Genomic DNA, 14,888 nt, shown 5'->3' with positions numbered 1-14,888 from the left:
CATATTGGAAACCTTAGTTGTATACCAAAAAAAAAACCAAGTGTGTAAAAGGAAATTTTGGTACCGATAACAAAGCATGAGAGAGGTATATATGTCTGCCTGTGTGGCAGGGGGAGGGGTAGGAGGGGCATAGCATCTTCCCATTCACTTCCTATATGTGCTTTTCAGTCACAGCTCACAGATGAAACCATCTGTTCGTCCCTGTGCATAAGTGTAGCTCTAGTGGTAGTGATCTGGATTAGAATACTCAAACTTCTTATTACCACTCAGTGTTGACATATAAATATTGTATAGCATGCCTTTTCATGGTTAATGGGAATCCGACTATAATTTATAGTTAAAAAAAAAAACTCAAGGTGGAATTTTGGTGTAGTTATTAATCAGCTATGTGACCTTGGGGAAGTTATCTTCTCTGAACTTCAATGTTATCATCTGAACTTGAAATCATTCAAATCTTAAGGGGAATAATATCTATGGATAATTGTCTAACAGGTAGGCAACCAATTCCTTTCTCTGGTTCTGAAATGGTAAGTGGGTTTAGTTTCCTGATTTGACAACTATAGTCTATTGGATTTGGCTTCTAGAGCCCAGTGTCTTTAAGGATCTGGAGCCACATAAGTAGAGATGGGTTTTGCCATATTGGCCAGGCTGATCTCAAACCCCTGGCCTCAAGTGATCCACCCGTCTTGGCCTCCCAAAGTGTTGGGATTACAGCCGTGAGCCACCATGCTGGGCATAAAATTTGCTTTTATCAAATGTCCCCTGACCGTTAGGCTTGATCAAAGGTTATTGACAGCCACCTCTTTGAAGCTGCATGTATTTATTTGCTCAGATGTTATTGGGACATTGTTATATGACATTGTCTTTCAGAAGACTCACAAGAAATGTTTATTATTTTGGTACTTTAATTATGGTGCTCCTGAGCTGGTTTTTGATTTATTCATTTATTACACAAATATTTATTGTCTAGTATAAAGAACACATTATTGCATACATTTTCTAGAAAATCCAGTAGAATCTGTGACCCTTACAACTGCTCATGTGTTCCGGTTTTCTAGGAAGCTCAAATCCAGATGTGACCTCCCCGCTCTACATCTAGCAACTGTACAGTATGGCATTGTGAGCATTATACGTAGTTCTCCCATTTCTAGCTTTATCTTTCTTACCTTTGCCTTTCTTTTTGATCCATTCACTCATTTGGTTTTTTAAAATTTGATTGTTTTATATGTGTGTGTGTGTGTGTATATATATATATATATGCTATACATCTTTTTATTTAATGAAAGGTTAAGCATAAGGAAATTAATGAATATGTCAGTCTTTTGAGGTTGAGGTTAGAAATGCTCTCCTTCCCCTATTTATTAAAATAGTAATTAAAGGATAATCTGTGTAAATCACACCCATAAAGTTCTATCTGAATTAAATAATTATAAATAAGAGCGGCTATGATCAGATTTGCACAGTTTAGTTTTCCATATTTGTCTTTTCCAGTGCTGAAAATAGAAGGCTTTAAAAGTTTCTTACCTCATGGTGTTGGATCAAGAAAAGCTTGACATCACTGGCTCAGTATTTGATTCTAGATTGAGGTCCTTATGGGAAACCATTTGAAATGAAGCCAGTGTGAACCCATCCTAAGAATGTCAGTCTGAGGCATGATATCTGCTTATGGATTATATTTATTTATGTGCTCCAAATTATTAGCATGGTGATCTTTCTTTCTCCTGTGGCTACTAATGAAGACATTTTATTATACATATTTCAGTGTCTAGAGAATTTCAGTCTTGCATTCTGCCTGTTCTCTTGCTATCGGCTCTGTAAAGTGAAGGAAGAAACCCCTAGCAGCACATACTGCAGGCCTGATGCCTAAAATCTGCACAACATGCTAAGTCTCTGAGCCAACTTGGATTGGACGCTATGATCCTAGTTCTGTTTTTTTTTTTTTGGAAGGGGGAAGGGAGGCAGTTCTCTCCTTCCCTTTAGTAAATCTGAAAGAAGAATAAAGAAAAATCAGCAGTGTTAAGTGTGTTTGCTCAGCTCAAAAATAAGACAAGAGGCTGCGTATCTTTGTACACATATGTATATAAGAGAGGGTACAAAAAGCATACATTTAAGATATAAAAGTAGAACTTGATAACCCACTGATGGTGGCTAAACAATGAAAACACTATCAATCTTGGTAAGTTTCAGGGTGCTATTTTGCCTCTCTCTAAATTTTTCTTGGAGCTACTCACTTCTTTGTTACCTGAGATTAAAATATTGCAAAATAAGCGACACCATGCAATGATTTTGGATGAGGATGGCATCAGACCACTGCATCCAGATGATACCTCGTAGCAAGTGCTAATAAGCTGTATTAGGCCAAAATATTCAGTTTTCTACTATTTGTAAAAAAATTTCATGGCAGTTGCCAAAGTTACGAGTGGTCATTATCTCACTTAAATGTTTTGTTCAGAATGGGGTGGGTCTGGGAACTCAGTGACCTGAACATTGCCTTCCATGACACTTCTCTAATAATTAACATAGGTGCACTTGGAAAAAAATCTCTGAAAAATAATGGTCCTTTAAAGTAATTCTTGTTCGTGCATCAGGACAGAGGTTTAGGTTTGGCCTCTAGCTGTCATTTATGGTATGTCTGTTTCTCTGGGTATACAGTTAAAAACACACATACACATACATGCCTACACACATGCATGCACACATTTTTACAGACTCGTATGTCAATGGCTGCAGTCTAAGTTTGCCTATCTGTAAACTACATTGGAACTATTAGCAAACCATTATGTTTCATTGATTCACCAGCATTCATGGTGCATCTCAAATGTCTGATACTGGACTGAGCAGCAGAAATACTAGTAAGATTAGTAAAACACAGGTTCTCAGGTAGACCAGGGCGTTGTTTGGAGATAGACATGTTAATAGAGTAAACTCAATGTAAGTTATATAACAATTTGAATCGGGTATATGTAAAATATATATATATATATATAGTAATAGTGGCTTAGACACATAAAGGATTTATTCTCTCACAAAAAAAGATGTAGTCAGTCCAAGTGTGGTTCAGGAACCAGGATCTTTCTCTCCTTCTGCTCTGCCATTCTGAGTGCAAGGCTTCCATTCTCAAGATTGTCTCATTTCCAAGATGGCTGCTGGAGTCAGTAGGAAGGTAAGAAGGCAGAGAGCTGAAGAAGCATTCTCCAGCTAAGTCAACTTCTTTAAAGTAGCCTTCCTGGAAGCCTCACACAACACTTCCACTTTTATTTCACTAATTATGATTTGGTCTCATGACCAATGAGAAATGCATTCCTTTAACTACATATAATGCTAACCCAGATAAAATTGGGGTCCAGTACAAGAAAAGTAGGAGAAGATGGATATTGGATGACAACCAGCAATCTCTGCCACATAGAGGTATGAACAAAAGGCTACAGAAATGTACAGCAATAAGGGAGTTACCTCTGGAATCTGGACAGTCTTTCTTGAGGAGGCACTTAATTTGGGCTTTGAAGGATGAATAGGAGTCTGCTAAATAAAGAATGGGCAAAGAACATTCCAGGCAAAAAATAATAGCATGTGTACAGAGGGCCAATTAAGCCTGTTTTTGTATTTCTCTTTATTTTTATCTCTGCTATTAATAGTAGGTCTTAACAACTAAGTTTTTTATTGTTGTTTTGTTTTGAGACAGAGTCTTGCTCTCTTGACAGGCTGGAGTACAGTGGCACAATCTTGACTCACTGCAACCTCCACCTTCTGGGTTCAAGAGATTCTCCTGCCTCAGGCTCCAAAGTAGCTCGGACTACAGGCATGTGCCACCATGCCCAACTAATTTTTGTATTTTTAGTAGAGACAGGGTTTTACCATGTTGGCCAGGATGATCTCCATCTCTTGACCTCATGATCTGCCTACCTCAGCCTCCCAAAATGCTGGGATTACAGGCGTGAGCCACTGTATCTGGCCTAATTTTTAATTAATCTAACAGTTACTCAAGATCAACAGATTAAGATATGTCAAGTATGATTAACCTGATATCCCTGCAAACGATTTTCCACTTGGACCAAAATAAGAACATTTTATCTGATATAAAGTATTCCACATTCTAAAAATATTTGAGTTAGAAGATTTTGGCATCGTGAAAAGGAATCTATACAGAGAAAAGGAAGAAAAAAAACAATTTCTTTTCATTTCATTTTTCAGGGAGATGTTTGTCTTTTAAATTTTTCATTTGTCAGGGAGATGTTTGTCTTTTAAATTCTGAAGCTAAACAAAGTCCATTTAGAACTGACTTGGTTCATATCCTGGGGTCCATGAACCCACACTGAGAGCGCTAAGTCAGGCATCTAGCCAAGTTAGTCTTAAAGTATGTCACCTCCTATTTAGCTATTCCTAATATGTCTGTTACTTTGGATCTGTGAAGCTGAATTGTTCTTTTCTTAAAATGGTTTTGGAACCATAAGAAATCTTAAGGATTAGAGAGAGATTTTCGTGATTATCTCCTTTGGCTCCATTAGAGGCATCAGAGTCCATTAAAAATTTTCTGGAGAAACTTAAATCCTTTGAGAAACCTGAAATTCCTACAGTTTAAGGAGAAAATCCAGTTAGAGCTGGGATGCCTGAGAGTGGAAATTCCTGTGCCCATTGCCGGTGCTGTCCTTCCACATAGCCAAGGATCTTGTTAGATTAAATCCTCTTCAATCCCAACAACCTCAACCACAGTAGAGTCGATAATGCTTTGAATGCTGCCTCAGTTAAAACTGCCATTCTTTCTCAAAGGATTCAGTCCCTCGAGGGCAAGTAGGTTATCCATTTTCTGATTTTTTTTTTTTTTTGGCCAACTTTGATTTTTGCTTCCTCTCCCATTAGCTAGTATCCAGGCATTCCTAAAGGATGTGGTGAGCTTCATGCAACACCTCCCTTCCATTGTTCATTCTGACTCTTCATTCACATCTTAGCTCTAAAAAGTCTCTTCCTCAGGAAAATCTTCTCTTGCTTCCCTAACCAAATTAAATTCTCCATATATTATGCTCTCAGGGTGCCGTGTATCTGTGTTTTATAGCTTCTATCATAATTATCATTTTACATTTATTACATGCGATGATTTGAGCACTATCTCCCTCTGCCACTAGACTGGAAAGTCTCTTGAGAGTAGACTCATAGATGCTGGAATTCGCTATTGAATTTTGCTCCTAGCACAGTGCCTGGCCCATAGCAGGTTCTCAATAAATGTTGCTTAAACAATTAAATGAATTCTTTCATAAATAAAGTACTTCTGTAATCCCATTTCACACTGTGCTCAGAATATGGGTGAATACAGAATTGATCAGCTCATGGGCAGGCCCATCTACAGATATGAATTTGAAAACAATTTTACCGCAGTTACGTAGAAGTACCAAAGTCCTAGCCAGCACATGCTTGACACCACAGGGATGAAACTTGGTTGCATTCTGCAGTGGCCTCATGGCAGCCTCTGAATGGATTGAGATGAACTGCTCCTCAGCTACAGTGAACATGTAGGGATAGAGCCCATCTGCCTTTGCCCCTCACTTCAGAACTCAGCACCATGTTTTCCTGCATCTTTGCACATTAAAAAGAAAAAAAAAATAACAGTTATTGAAGGAGTTGTTGCTTTTCATCTATTTTTAAAAGATGTTCATTTGCTATTAATGAAAAAATACACATTACCACATTTTAAAAATAGAGTGCATATCTAACACAATGTTAAATAATTATATTTTTGAACCTTTGCCTAAGCATGTGTTTGCAATTATTAATAAAAGGAATAAAAAAGAAAAGCAAGCTTCAAGCCTCTGTTCATATTAACAACCAGATTTTTGAAAGGCAAGACGAACTGTGGGGACTTTGTGAAAAGAAGCCCTAAGTCACTTCAGTTGTCACTACCATTCTCATTTTATTTTGTCAGAGAGAGTAATCGAAAGAGTTTGGGAGTAGAATAAATCTTTCCATATTTGATCTAACTAGAACTATAGCCATACAACCTGGCGTAGTTTGGATTTGAATTTCTAAAACTAAGATATTGGAAAGCAAAGAGTAAAGACACAAATGGCATTGCCCACATGCTCTATAAAAGCCTGTGATGTTGTTAAGCCTGATTTGGACCTGGCGTAAAGGTTTCACTAGAAGTCTTTAGCATTTGGCTGCTTATTAGCTAAGTGACTTGGGTAAGATTCATGGCCTCAACTATAAAATGGGGATATCTTTCTTGCATGGCTTTTTTGAGAATGAATGAGATATTTGTACTGTGTCTGGTACAGGACAGGATAAGGCAAATGACAGGGTGTTAGTGGCACGCATCTCTGCTGCCCTTTGCGCAACCCTCCTCTTCCTCCACACACACATACACTAAGTTTGTATCTGTTTGCTGATTCTCTTCTTCTTTTTAAGCTGGAGTGCTAGCTGGAAAAGGAAGAATTTTTTTTTTTTTTTTTTTTTTTTAAGACAGAGTCTTGATCTGTTGCCAGGAGCCAGCTGGAGTGCAGTGGCACAATCTCGGCTCACTGCAACCTCCGCCTCCCGGGTTCAAGCAATTCTCCTGCCTCAGCCTCCCGAGTAGCTGGGACCACAGGTGCGCACCACCACGCCCAGCTAATTTTTGTATTTTTTAGTAGAGATAGGGTTTCACCATGGTCTCAATCTCTTGACCTCGTGATCTGCCCGCCTCGGCCTCCCAAAGTGCTGATATTACAGGCATGAGCCACCGCGCCTGGCCTAAGGAAGTATTTTTATTATCACTCAGCAAATATTTTCTGAGGGCCTACAGTTGACCAAGCACTGTTATCATTGTTTGGAATACATTTATTACCCCAACATACTAATCACCCACCCTTATGCAGCTTACATTCTAAGGAATCATGTGGGACATGGAAATTATTTATAAAATGTTTCCTGCTACTGTTACCTCTTGGTTGTAGTTTTTGTCATTTGGGTGAATCGTAATTACCAACACAGGAGTTACTCTTGAATTAAGGCCCTAAAACATCAGTAATTCAGGATCTTCTCGTCTCTCTTACTTTCTCCCATCATTCCCTACCCTGCTCCCTATTCTCTCTCATTCTCTTTTACCCTTCTTTCTGTTTGTGTATCTAAACTTTAAAAACATCTTTACCCATGCTACCTTTTCTTCTTTCTTAGCTTGATTCAAATTCCAGTTGAATTCAGTCCCCTTCATAGGAAGTATGTTTTAGGCCCCTCAGGGATGAAGGGAGGGTAATTTCATGGTGATTGGCCTCATAATGGATTCTGCCATCGGTAGGTGCTTGGCTGAATTACACGTCTCTCTTTCTTGTTAGATTGTTGGCTGTGATCACCAGCTGGGAAGCACCGTCAAGGAAGATAACTGTGGGGTCTGCAACGGAGATGGGTCCACCTGCCGGCTGGTCCGAGGGCAGTATAAATCCCAGCTCTCCGCAACCAAATGTAAGATACACAGAGATGGGGTGACCTTTGGACTTGTTGACTTGTTATCCTCCCCTGGCTTACGTCTGGCCCCACTAAACAGCCAGGGAACAACACCTCCACCAAAATGATGAGGAACCTGGAAATGTAGAAGGCTTTCATGCTCTGGCGTGTGAAATAGCTTAGGTGGGACAAGTCAGGTCACCAGGGGCAGTCCCAAAGAGAATACCTGTCCTTTTGAGGCACATCAGGAGTGAACCAAACATGGGGCTACAGATATTCTCTGTGCAAACATGAGCTTTTCTGTCCAACATGAGGACAGACTGTATCCCAGCTCCTGCATGATGTGTAGTGTGTTATGCCTGGTGGAAGATAGCAGGAAGAGTGGGAAGATCAGCACAAATTTACTCCTGTCACTGTGAAATCACATGGTCTTCATTTACAAAGTGGCCTTTGGTCAGTGCTAAAACAACTTCTTTCAGAATTAATAAAGGACAGTGATTACATGAAGTCTTGGTTTCTTGGTTTTTGGGTTTTGGTTTTTTGTTTTTTTTTTGAGTCTCATGCTCTCCCCCAGACTGGAGTGCAGTGGTGTGATCTTAGCTCACTAAGAGCTCAAACCTCCGCCTCCTGGGTTCAAGCGATTTTTCTGCCTTAACCTTGCAAGTAGCTGGGATCACAGGCGCATGCCACCACGCCCAGCTAATTTTTGTATTTTTAGTAGAGACAGGGTTTCATTGTGGCCAGGCTGGTCTTGAACTCCTGACCTCAAGCAATCCACATGCATCAGCCTCCCAAAGTGCTGGGATTACAGGTATGAGCTACTGTTCCCAGACTATGTGAAATTTTTTATTGACCTTTGTGTCCTGATATCTTAATACTAGAAAAAAAAGTATGATAATTATACATGTACTTGCTGAGAACATCACACAATCATCTCATGTAATTGTTATGACAACCTCATGAGCAAAGTATTATTAATCCCCATATTATGGATGAGATAACTGAAGCTTAGCCAGATTATGGGATTTGTACAGAGTCACACAGTTGTAATGAAGCCAAGGTTTGAGCTCAGAGTCTGGTTCCAGAGCCTAAGCACTTACTTGTTCCCCTGGACTGATCACAGCCCTGCTGACAGTGTCCGTGGTGGGACATCTGCAAGGCAGATAGATGGATGGAGGGAAGGTGCCTCAGATGTCTACCCAGTCAGATCCTGATAGGATAGATGGTACAAGTTCTCATGGTACCTAAGCCAACAATGGAGTCATTAATCTGAGGCATTTTATGATACACAGTCCTCTGTGACAATCACTGTCCTGGGCACTGCAGCAGATACAGATAGAAATTAGACAGCCCTTGTATTAAAGGACATGCATTTTTACAATCATTTTGACCTTGCATGGCATATTGTCTCCAGATTTGCTACTATGCAGAATCCTTCAATAGATCCCTGACTGAGTATTTCTTTCCACATGTTTCTCTGGCTTGGGAAATGAGAATGAATATCTTTACTGAGTGTGTTTTGTTTTCTTTACTTGTTGACTAGCTGGAGGAAAACAACTAATGTATGAGGAGTTTGGGGCTTTAAATGGACTTATAGGTCAAGAAGAAAGGCAGCTGCAGTTGTTGTGGTATGCAGTAGAGAAATATTCTCAGAAGTCCTCAAAAAGCAGCTTGCCAAAGGATTAGGCTCGAGGTAAAAAGAGGGGGTAGAAAGAGTGGGGACTTCTCAACACATGAAAAATTGGAGATACCAGTTTAGGGAACTCTCCACATTCTAACTCCCTTGGAAGCGATGAAAAATGTAATTCTGCAAAAATAAAATAAAATAAGAAAATTTAAAATATTCTGGCAGATAGAATGAAGAATGGGGTAACTTAGACATTGATATAATACATTCAGGCGAACATTTTTTTTTGGTCTTGTATGTTGGTAGCTTCTTCTATAAGATGAAAAATTTCTGAAGTTAGAAGATGGAAACCAGAAATTGATAGAGTCATAGTTCTCTTGTAAATTATGGTTGGATATTAGAAAAGAGTTACATTTAAAAGATCATTCTTAAGAACTCTTCAAAGAATGCTAGAATAGTTAAAATCTCTCTAATTATTTCTGTCATGTAACTGAATCAGTGTCATTAGGAATCTAGGAATTATTGTTAGATATGAAAGGGAATGTCATGCATGTGTGCAGCAATGGCTGTACTGTGTTCTGGGAGCATGTTTTTAATGGTAAAGATCCTTTTTTATTCTCACACCTATACCTTCCTGTTCTCAGAGAGGAGCTAGACTACTCTGCTCAGATAAACGTACCCCTTACCCTACTGTTAGGGAAGAATGGGTGACCTCTGGGGCCCGAATAACAAAACAAAGATGGAGAAGCTCCAAAGGAACAAACTGAAGCAAATAGAGAGCCCTGTGTCATCTCCAGGTCTGCAAATAAGTACCGCAATGAAAAGTGCCCTTTCAAGACCGCCAGTGGGTAAATTATATCATACGCAACCTAATGATAATACGTAATGACAAAATGCAATTGATTCATTTATCTTAGCACTGATGATGCCTCATGACAGAATGACTGATATCATTAAAGCCCAGCGTATGCATACAACTCACCACAATCTACAGCAGATGCGAAACAAACTGCCTCGCTTATGTTTTCTCCACCCTAAGAGAATCGTTCATCCTGTGCTTACAGACTGTGAGGCGACCCACTGGCAGGGAAGATCAGGCTGCTCTGCAGGGCCCAGCGGAGTGGCCAGGTGAGCAGTTCTCCACCCTGAGGGAGTCCTGCCAGATCTCTCCCCTGTCTTCTGCCAAGAGGCACCATCAGTTCGCCACATGCTCTCTTCGAACTTCTGGCACTCAGATTCCCCACATTGAACTCATTTTCTTTCTGAACTTATATCCAAGTTTTTTTTTCCCCCTGCATGTTATCAAGCCTCAGAGGAACAAAGCAAAAACAGGAGAGTGGAGAAAGACCATGGTAGAAGGTGCCAGAAGGATAAAGAGAAGTAGGAAAAGTTTATCCAACAGCTGCCATTTGCTGGTGAATTTTTAAAAATCATCTTTTTATTAAAAGACATTATAATTGCCATTATTAAAAGACATTATAAAATTATCTTTTAATAGAAAGACATTATAAAAAGACATATAAAGTTGCCATTGTAATTGCCTAATACAAATACAGACAGTGGAAACAGAGCAAGATTTCCTTTACAAAAGTACTCTTTCTCCTTCTGTAAAGGGAAAGACTGCCCCTGGGAGCAGTCACCCTTTTCATTTTTCCTGATAACTTCTCAACTCCCCTAGCCCAACAAAAATAGTCAAATAGAGCTGACATTACCTTGCCTCTGATTCTTAAAATTTAAAGACTCATTTTCTCACAAGATTTATTGATTTATACTATATTATGTATTTTCCAAGTATACAGAATATTCTTAGAGTGAGAGCCAGCCTATTTGCTATTAATTTAACATTTCCAGCTTTGCAGAGCTCTCGTCTGTATCTGTATGTTTTGAAATCACCTGGAGATCCTAAAGCTCTCTCTCTCTACCTTCCTTGCATGGGGAGGCCACTTAACTAATTTATATCAAGATAAAATTAAGCTTTTAATACTTAAGAATGTGCTTCTCAGACTGTGGCTTATGCTGATGTATAATGGCTATGGGTAAACATATCTTTGGACTATCATTCTGGCTCAAAGATTTTGAGGTAAAGTATGCTTATAATAAAACACAGGCCGCTATGTTATGAAGTGAAAAATACATATGGATTTTTTAAAGAAAGCACAAAACATTAAAGAAATTTCCGCTTACCTTGGCTGCTTTAGGCTATCCTCACAAGCCACTCAAGGATATATTCATTCAACAGCACATGTTTAATGGGCACCTGCTATGTGCTGAGGAACTGTTCTAGGTGCTGGAAACGCAGCATAGAAAAAACAGACAAAATCCATTTATCTTCATGGGACTTTCATACTAGCATGAGAGACAGACAGACAAATAACTAAATAAAATGTATGTACGTTATATGGTGATATGAGCCATGGAAAATTAAGCAGAGCAGGAGAGGAACAGGAAATGGGTATAGGCTGCCACCCACCAGTGATGCAGGGAAGTTGCAATTTTCAGTAAGTTAGTAAGGAGAGGACTCACTGATAACATGGCATTTGAACAAGGATCTGAGGGAAGTGAAAAGAGGTCACCATGCCAAAGTCAGGGAGGAGAAAATTCTAGGAAAGGAGAAAAGCAAGTGCAAACATCCTGTGATATTTGCATTCGAGATATATTTCAGGAAGAACAAAGAAGCCAGTGTGACTAAAATGAGGTGAGTTTCAAAAAGGCTAGAGAAAATGATGCGAGGCAGAGGGAAGAATGGTGCAGATACTGTGGGCTTTTGTAAGTCTGAATGAAATGGGAAGTCGTTGGAGGTTGTGAACAGAGGAATGATTTGATCAGATTTCTGCTATACTGATAATAGACTAGTGGGGCCAGCTGTAGAAGTGGGAGCTGTACTTGGAAAGATATTACACTAAGCCAGGCCACAGATGATGATGGCTTGGACTGGACCAGTAGCTGTGGCAATGATGAGAAATGACCCAAATCTAGATATACTGCACTTCTCCCTTCCTTCCTTCCTCCCTCCCTCCCTCCCTCTTTCTTTCTTTCTCTTTTCTTTCTTTTTCTTTCTTTCTTTCTTTCTTTGTCTCACTCTCTCTTTTTTTCTTTCTTGAAACAGGCTCTCACTCTGGGTCTCACTCTGCCACTCAGGCTGCAGTGCAGTGACACAATCACAGCTCAGCTCACTGAAACCTTGACCTCCTGGGCTCAGGTGATCCTCCCACTTCAACCTCCCCAAGAAGCTGGGATTTTACAGGCACATACCACCAGGTCTGGCTAATTTTTGTATTTTTAGTAGAGACGGGATTTCGCCATGTTGGCCAGGCTGGTCTCAAACTCCTGGCCTCAAGTAATCTGCCCACCTCAGCCTCCCAAAGTGCTGGGATTACAGGTGTGAGCCAAGGCACCTGGCCAGCATTTTTAATTTTAGCCATTCTTATCAGTAAGTAGCGGTATCTCATACTTGTTTTAATTTGCATTTTCCTAATGGCTAATAATGTTAACATCTTTTAATGTTGTATTAGCTTGTAATTGCTGCTGTAACTAATTACCACAGACTAAATGATTTAAAGCAACACAAATTTATTGTTTTATGGTTTGGGGATGGGTGTCAGAAAACTGAAATCGATTCCACTGGGCTAAAACCAAGGTGTTAGCAAAACAAGCTCTCTCTGAGGGAGAATTTCTTTTTCTTCAATTTTGATTTTCCTGTTCCTGGAGCCTATGTGCATTCTTTGGCATCTTCAAATCTCTCTCTGACTCAAGCTTCCTCTTCTGCCTGCCTCTTGTATGTTAAAGAATGTTTGTGATTATCTTGAATCCACTAAGATCATCCAAGATAAGCACTTAATTTTAAGGTCAGCTGATTGGCAATCCTAACTCTATTAGCTACCTTAATTACCCCAGCCACATAATATCACGAATTTACACGTTTAAGGACATATTTGGCAGTGGGGACGGATACTTTAGTCTACTTACCACAGTGAACTTTGTTAATCTTTTGCATAGTGTCAGTTCAAGTCTTTTGCTCATTTTTAAAAAATGGGTTGCTTGACTTTCTGTTGTTGAGTTTGGAGAGTTCTTTATATATTCTAGGTACAAGTCGTTTGTGGGATATTTGATTTGGAAATATTTTCTCCATAGTAGCTTTTCTTCTTCAAAATTGCTTAATGTTATCTTGCACAGAGCAAAAGCTTTTCATTTGGATGAAGACCAGGCTATCATTTTTTTTCTTTTATGGTTTGTGCTTTTAATGTCATGTCTAAGAACTTCTTGCCTAAGACCAGGACGCAAAGATTTTCTCTTAGGTTTTGTTGCAGAAGTGCATTTTACCTTGAGGTCAATGACCTATTTTCAATTATTTTTTGTATAAGGTATAAGTTTGATAGGTAGGTTGAATTTTTTTTATAGATGCCCAATTCTTCCAGTACCAACATTTCAACAAATGTTGAAAACACAACATATTCTTTTTTAAATTGTCTTTAAACGTTTGTCAAAAATCTATTGGCCATTTCTGTGTAGGTCTATTTCTGGACTCTATTCTGATATGTGACTGTCACTTCACCAATACTCCATTTTTTTTTTATTACTGTGGCTTTAATGTAAATCTTAAAATGAGGTAGTGTGATTTCTCCAACTTTATGCTTATTTTCAAATTCATTTTGGCCCGTCTATTCAGCGTCTTTGCCTTTCCATATAAATTTTACTATCTGCTTCTCCATATCTACAAAAAAGTCTTACTGGGATTTTGTTGTTAATTCTGCGGATTGATTTGGAGGGGTAGGAATTGGCATCTTTACCATGTTAAGTCACTCAGTCTATGAGGTATAAGAATTTTATATCTCTGTTTATTTAGGTCTTCTTTTATTCTTTTGATTAGCCTTTATTAGCTTTCAGCATGCAGATCACATATAGTTTAGTTAGATTTACACCTCCAGTATTTTTTGCAGCTATTGCAAATGGCATTATATTCTTTTTTAAAACTAGAGACGGGGTCTCACTATGTTGCCCAGACTGAAGTGCAGTGGCTATTCACAGGTATAATCATAGCACACTATAGCCCCAAACTCCTCAATTCGAGTTGCCTTAGCCTCCCAAGTAGCTGGGATTACACGTGTTCCTGAGCTTGGCTTGGCATTGTATTCTTTATTTCCATTTCTTATTATATATTGCTAGTTCATAGACATATGATTGATTTTTGTGGGTTAGCCATGTATTATCTAAACTTGATAAGCTCAATACCTCTGAGTTTTTGGTAAATTACTGGGAATTTCTCAATAAACAATCATGTTGTTTACAAATGAGAGTGGTTTTGCCTCTTTTCAATTTGTAAGCCACTTTTTTTTTTCTCTCATCTTATTATACTGGCTAGGGCGTGCAATACCATAATGAATAGGAATGATGACAATGGATATCCTTATCTTATTCCCAATCTTAAGAGGAAAGCATTCAGTTTCTCACCATTGAATGTGATGTTAGCTGTAGGTTTTTATAAAAGCCTTTTATCAGATTGAGGAAGTTCCCTTCCTTTCCTGGTTTGCTAAGAGTTATTATCATGAAGGGATGATTAATTTTATTAAATTCTCTTTTACGTCAACTGACATAGTCACGTGGTTTTTCTTCTTTAGACTTTTATTGTGATGAATTACATTAATTGGTTTTTAAATAAAGAACCAACTTTGCATTTCTGGGATAAACTCTACTCGGTCATGGTGTATTATTCTTTATATAGATTGCTGGTTTGATTAGGCAGTATTTTGTTGAAGCTTTTTATGTCTGTGTTTATGAGAGATACTGGTCTGTAGTATTATTTTTGTATTGTCTTTGTTTGGTGTTAGTATTAGCATAAAATGGCCTCAAACAA

At 38.8% G+C, this 14,888-nt stretch overlaps 1 protein-coding gene across 1 annotated transcript in view; it reads left to right on the top strand.

Annotated features, from left to right (window-relative positions):
- ADAMTSL1 (ADAMTS like 1) overlaps positions 1-14,888 on the top strand; it is a 433,007-nt gene that overhangs the window by 132,539 nt on the left and 285,580 nt on the right. The window contains exon 5 of the mRNA XM_021675321.2: positions 7,302-7,428. Coding sequence (XP_021530996.2) covers positions 7,302-7,428 — 127 coding nt within the window. The remainder of the gene's footprint in view (positions 1-7,301; positions 7,429-14,888) is intronic.

This window comes from Aotus nancymaae, unplaced genomic scaffold, assembly GCF_030222135.1.
Source record: "Aotus nancymaae isolate 86718 unplaced genomic scaffold, 86718_ANA_hifiasm-v0.15.2.pri h1tg000003l, whole genome shotgun sequence".
In the NCBI taxonomy this organism is placed as follows: Eukaryota; Metazoa; Chordata; class Mammalia; order Primates; family Aotidae; genus Aotus; species Aotus nancymaae.
The sequence above is the reverse complement of the archived record's forward strand: the minus strand, read 5'-3'. Positions and strand labels throughout refer to the sequence as shown.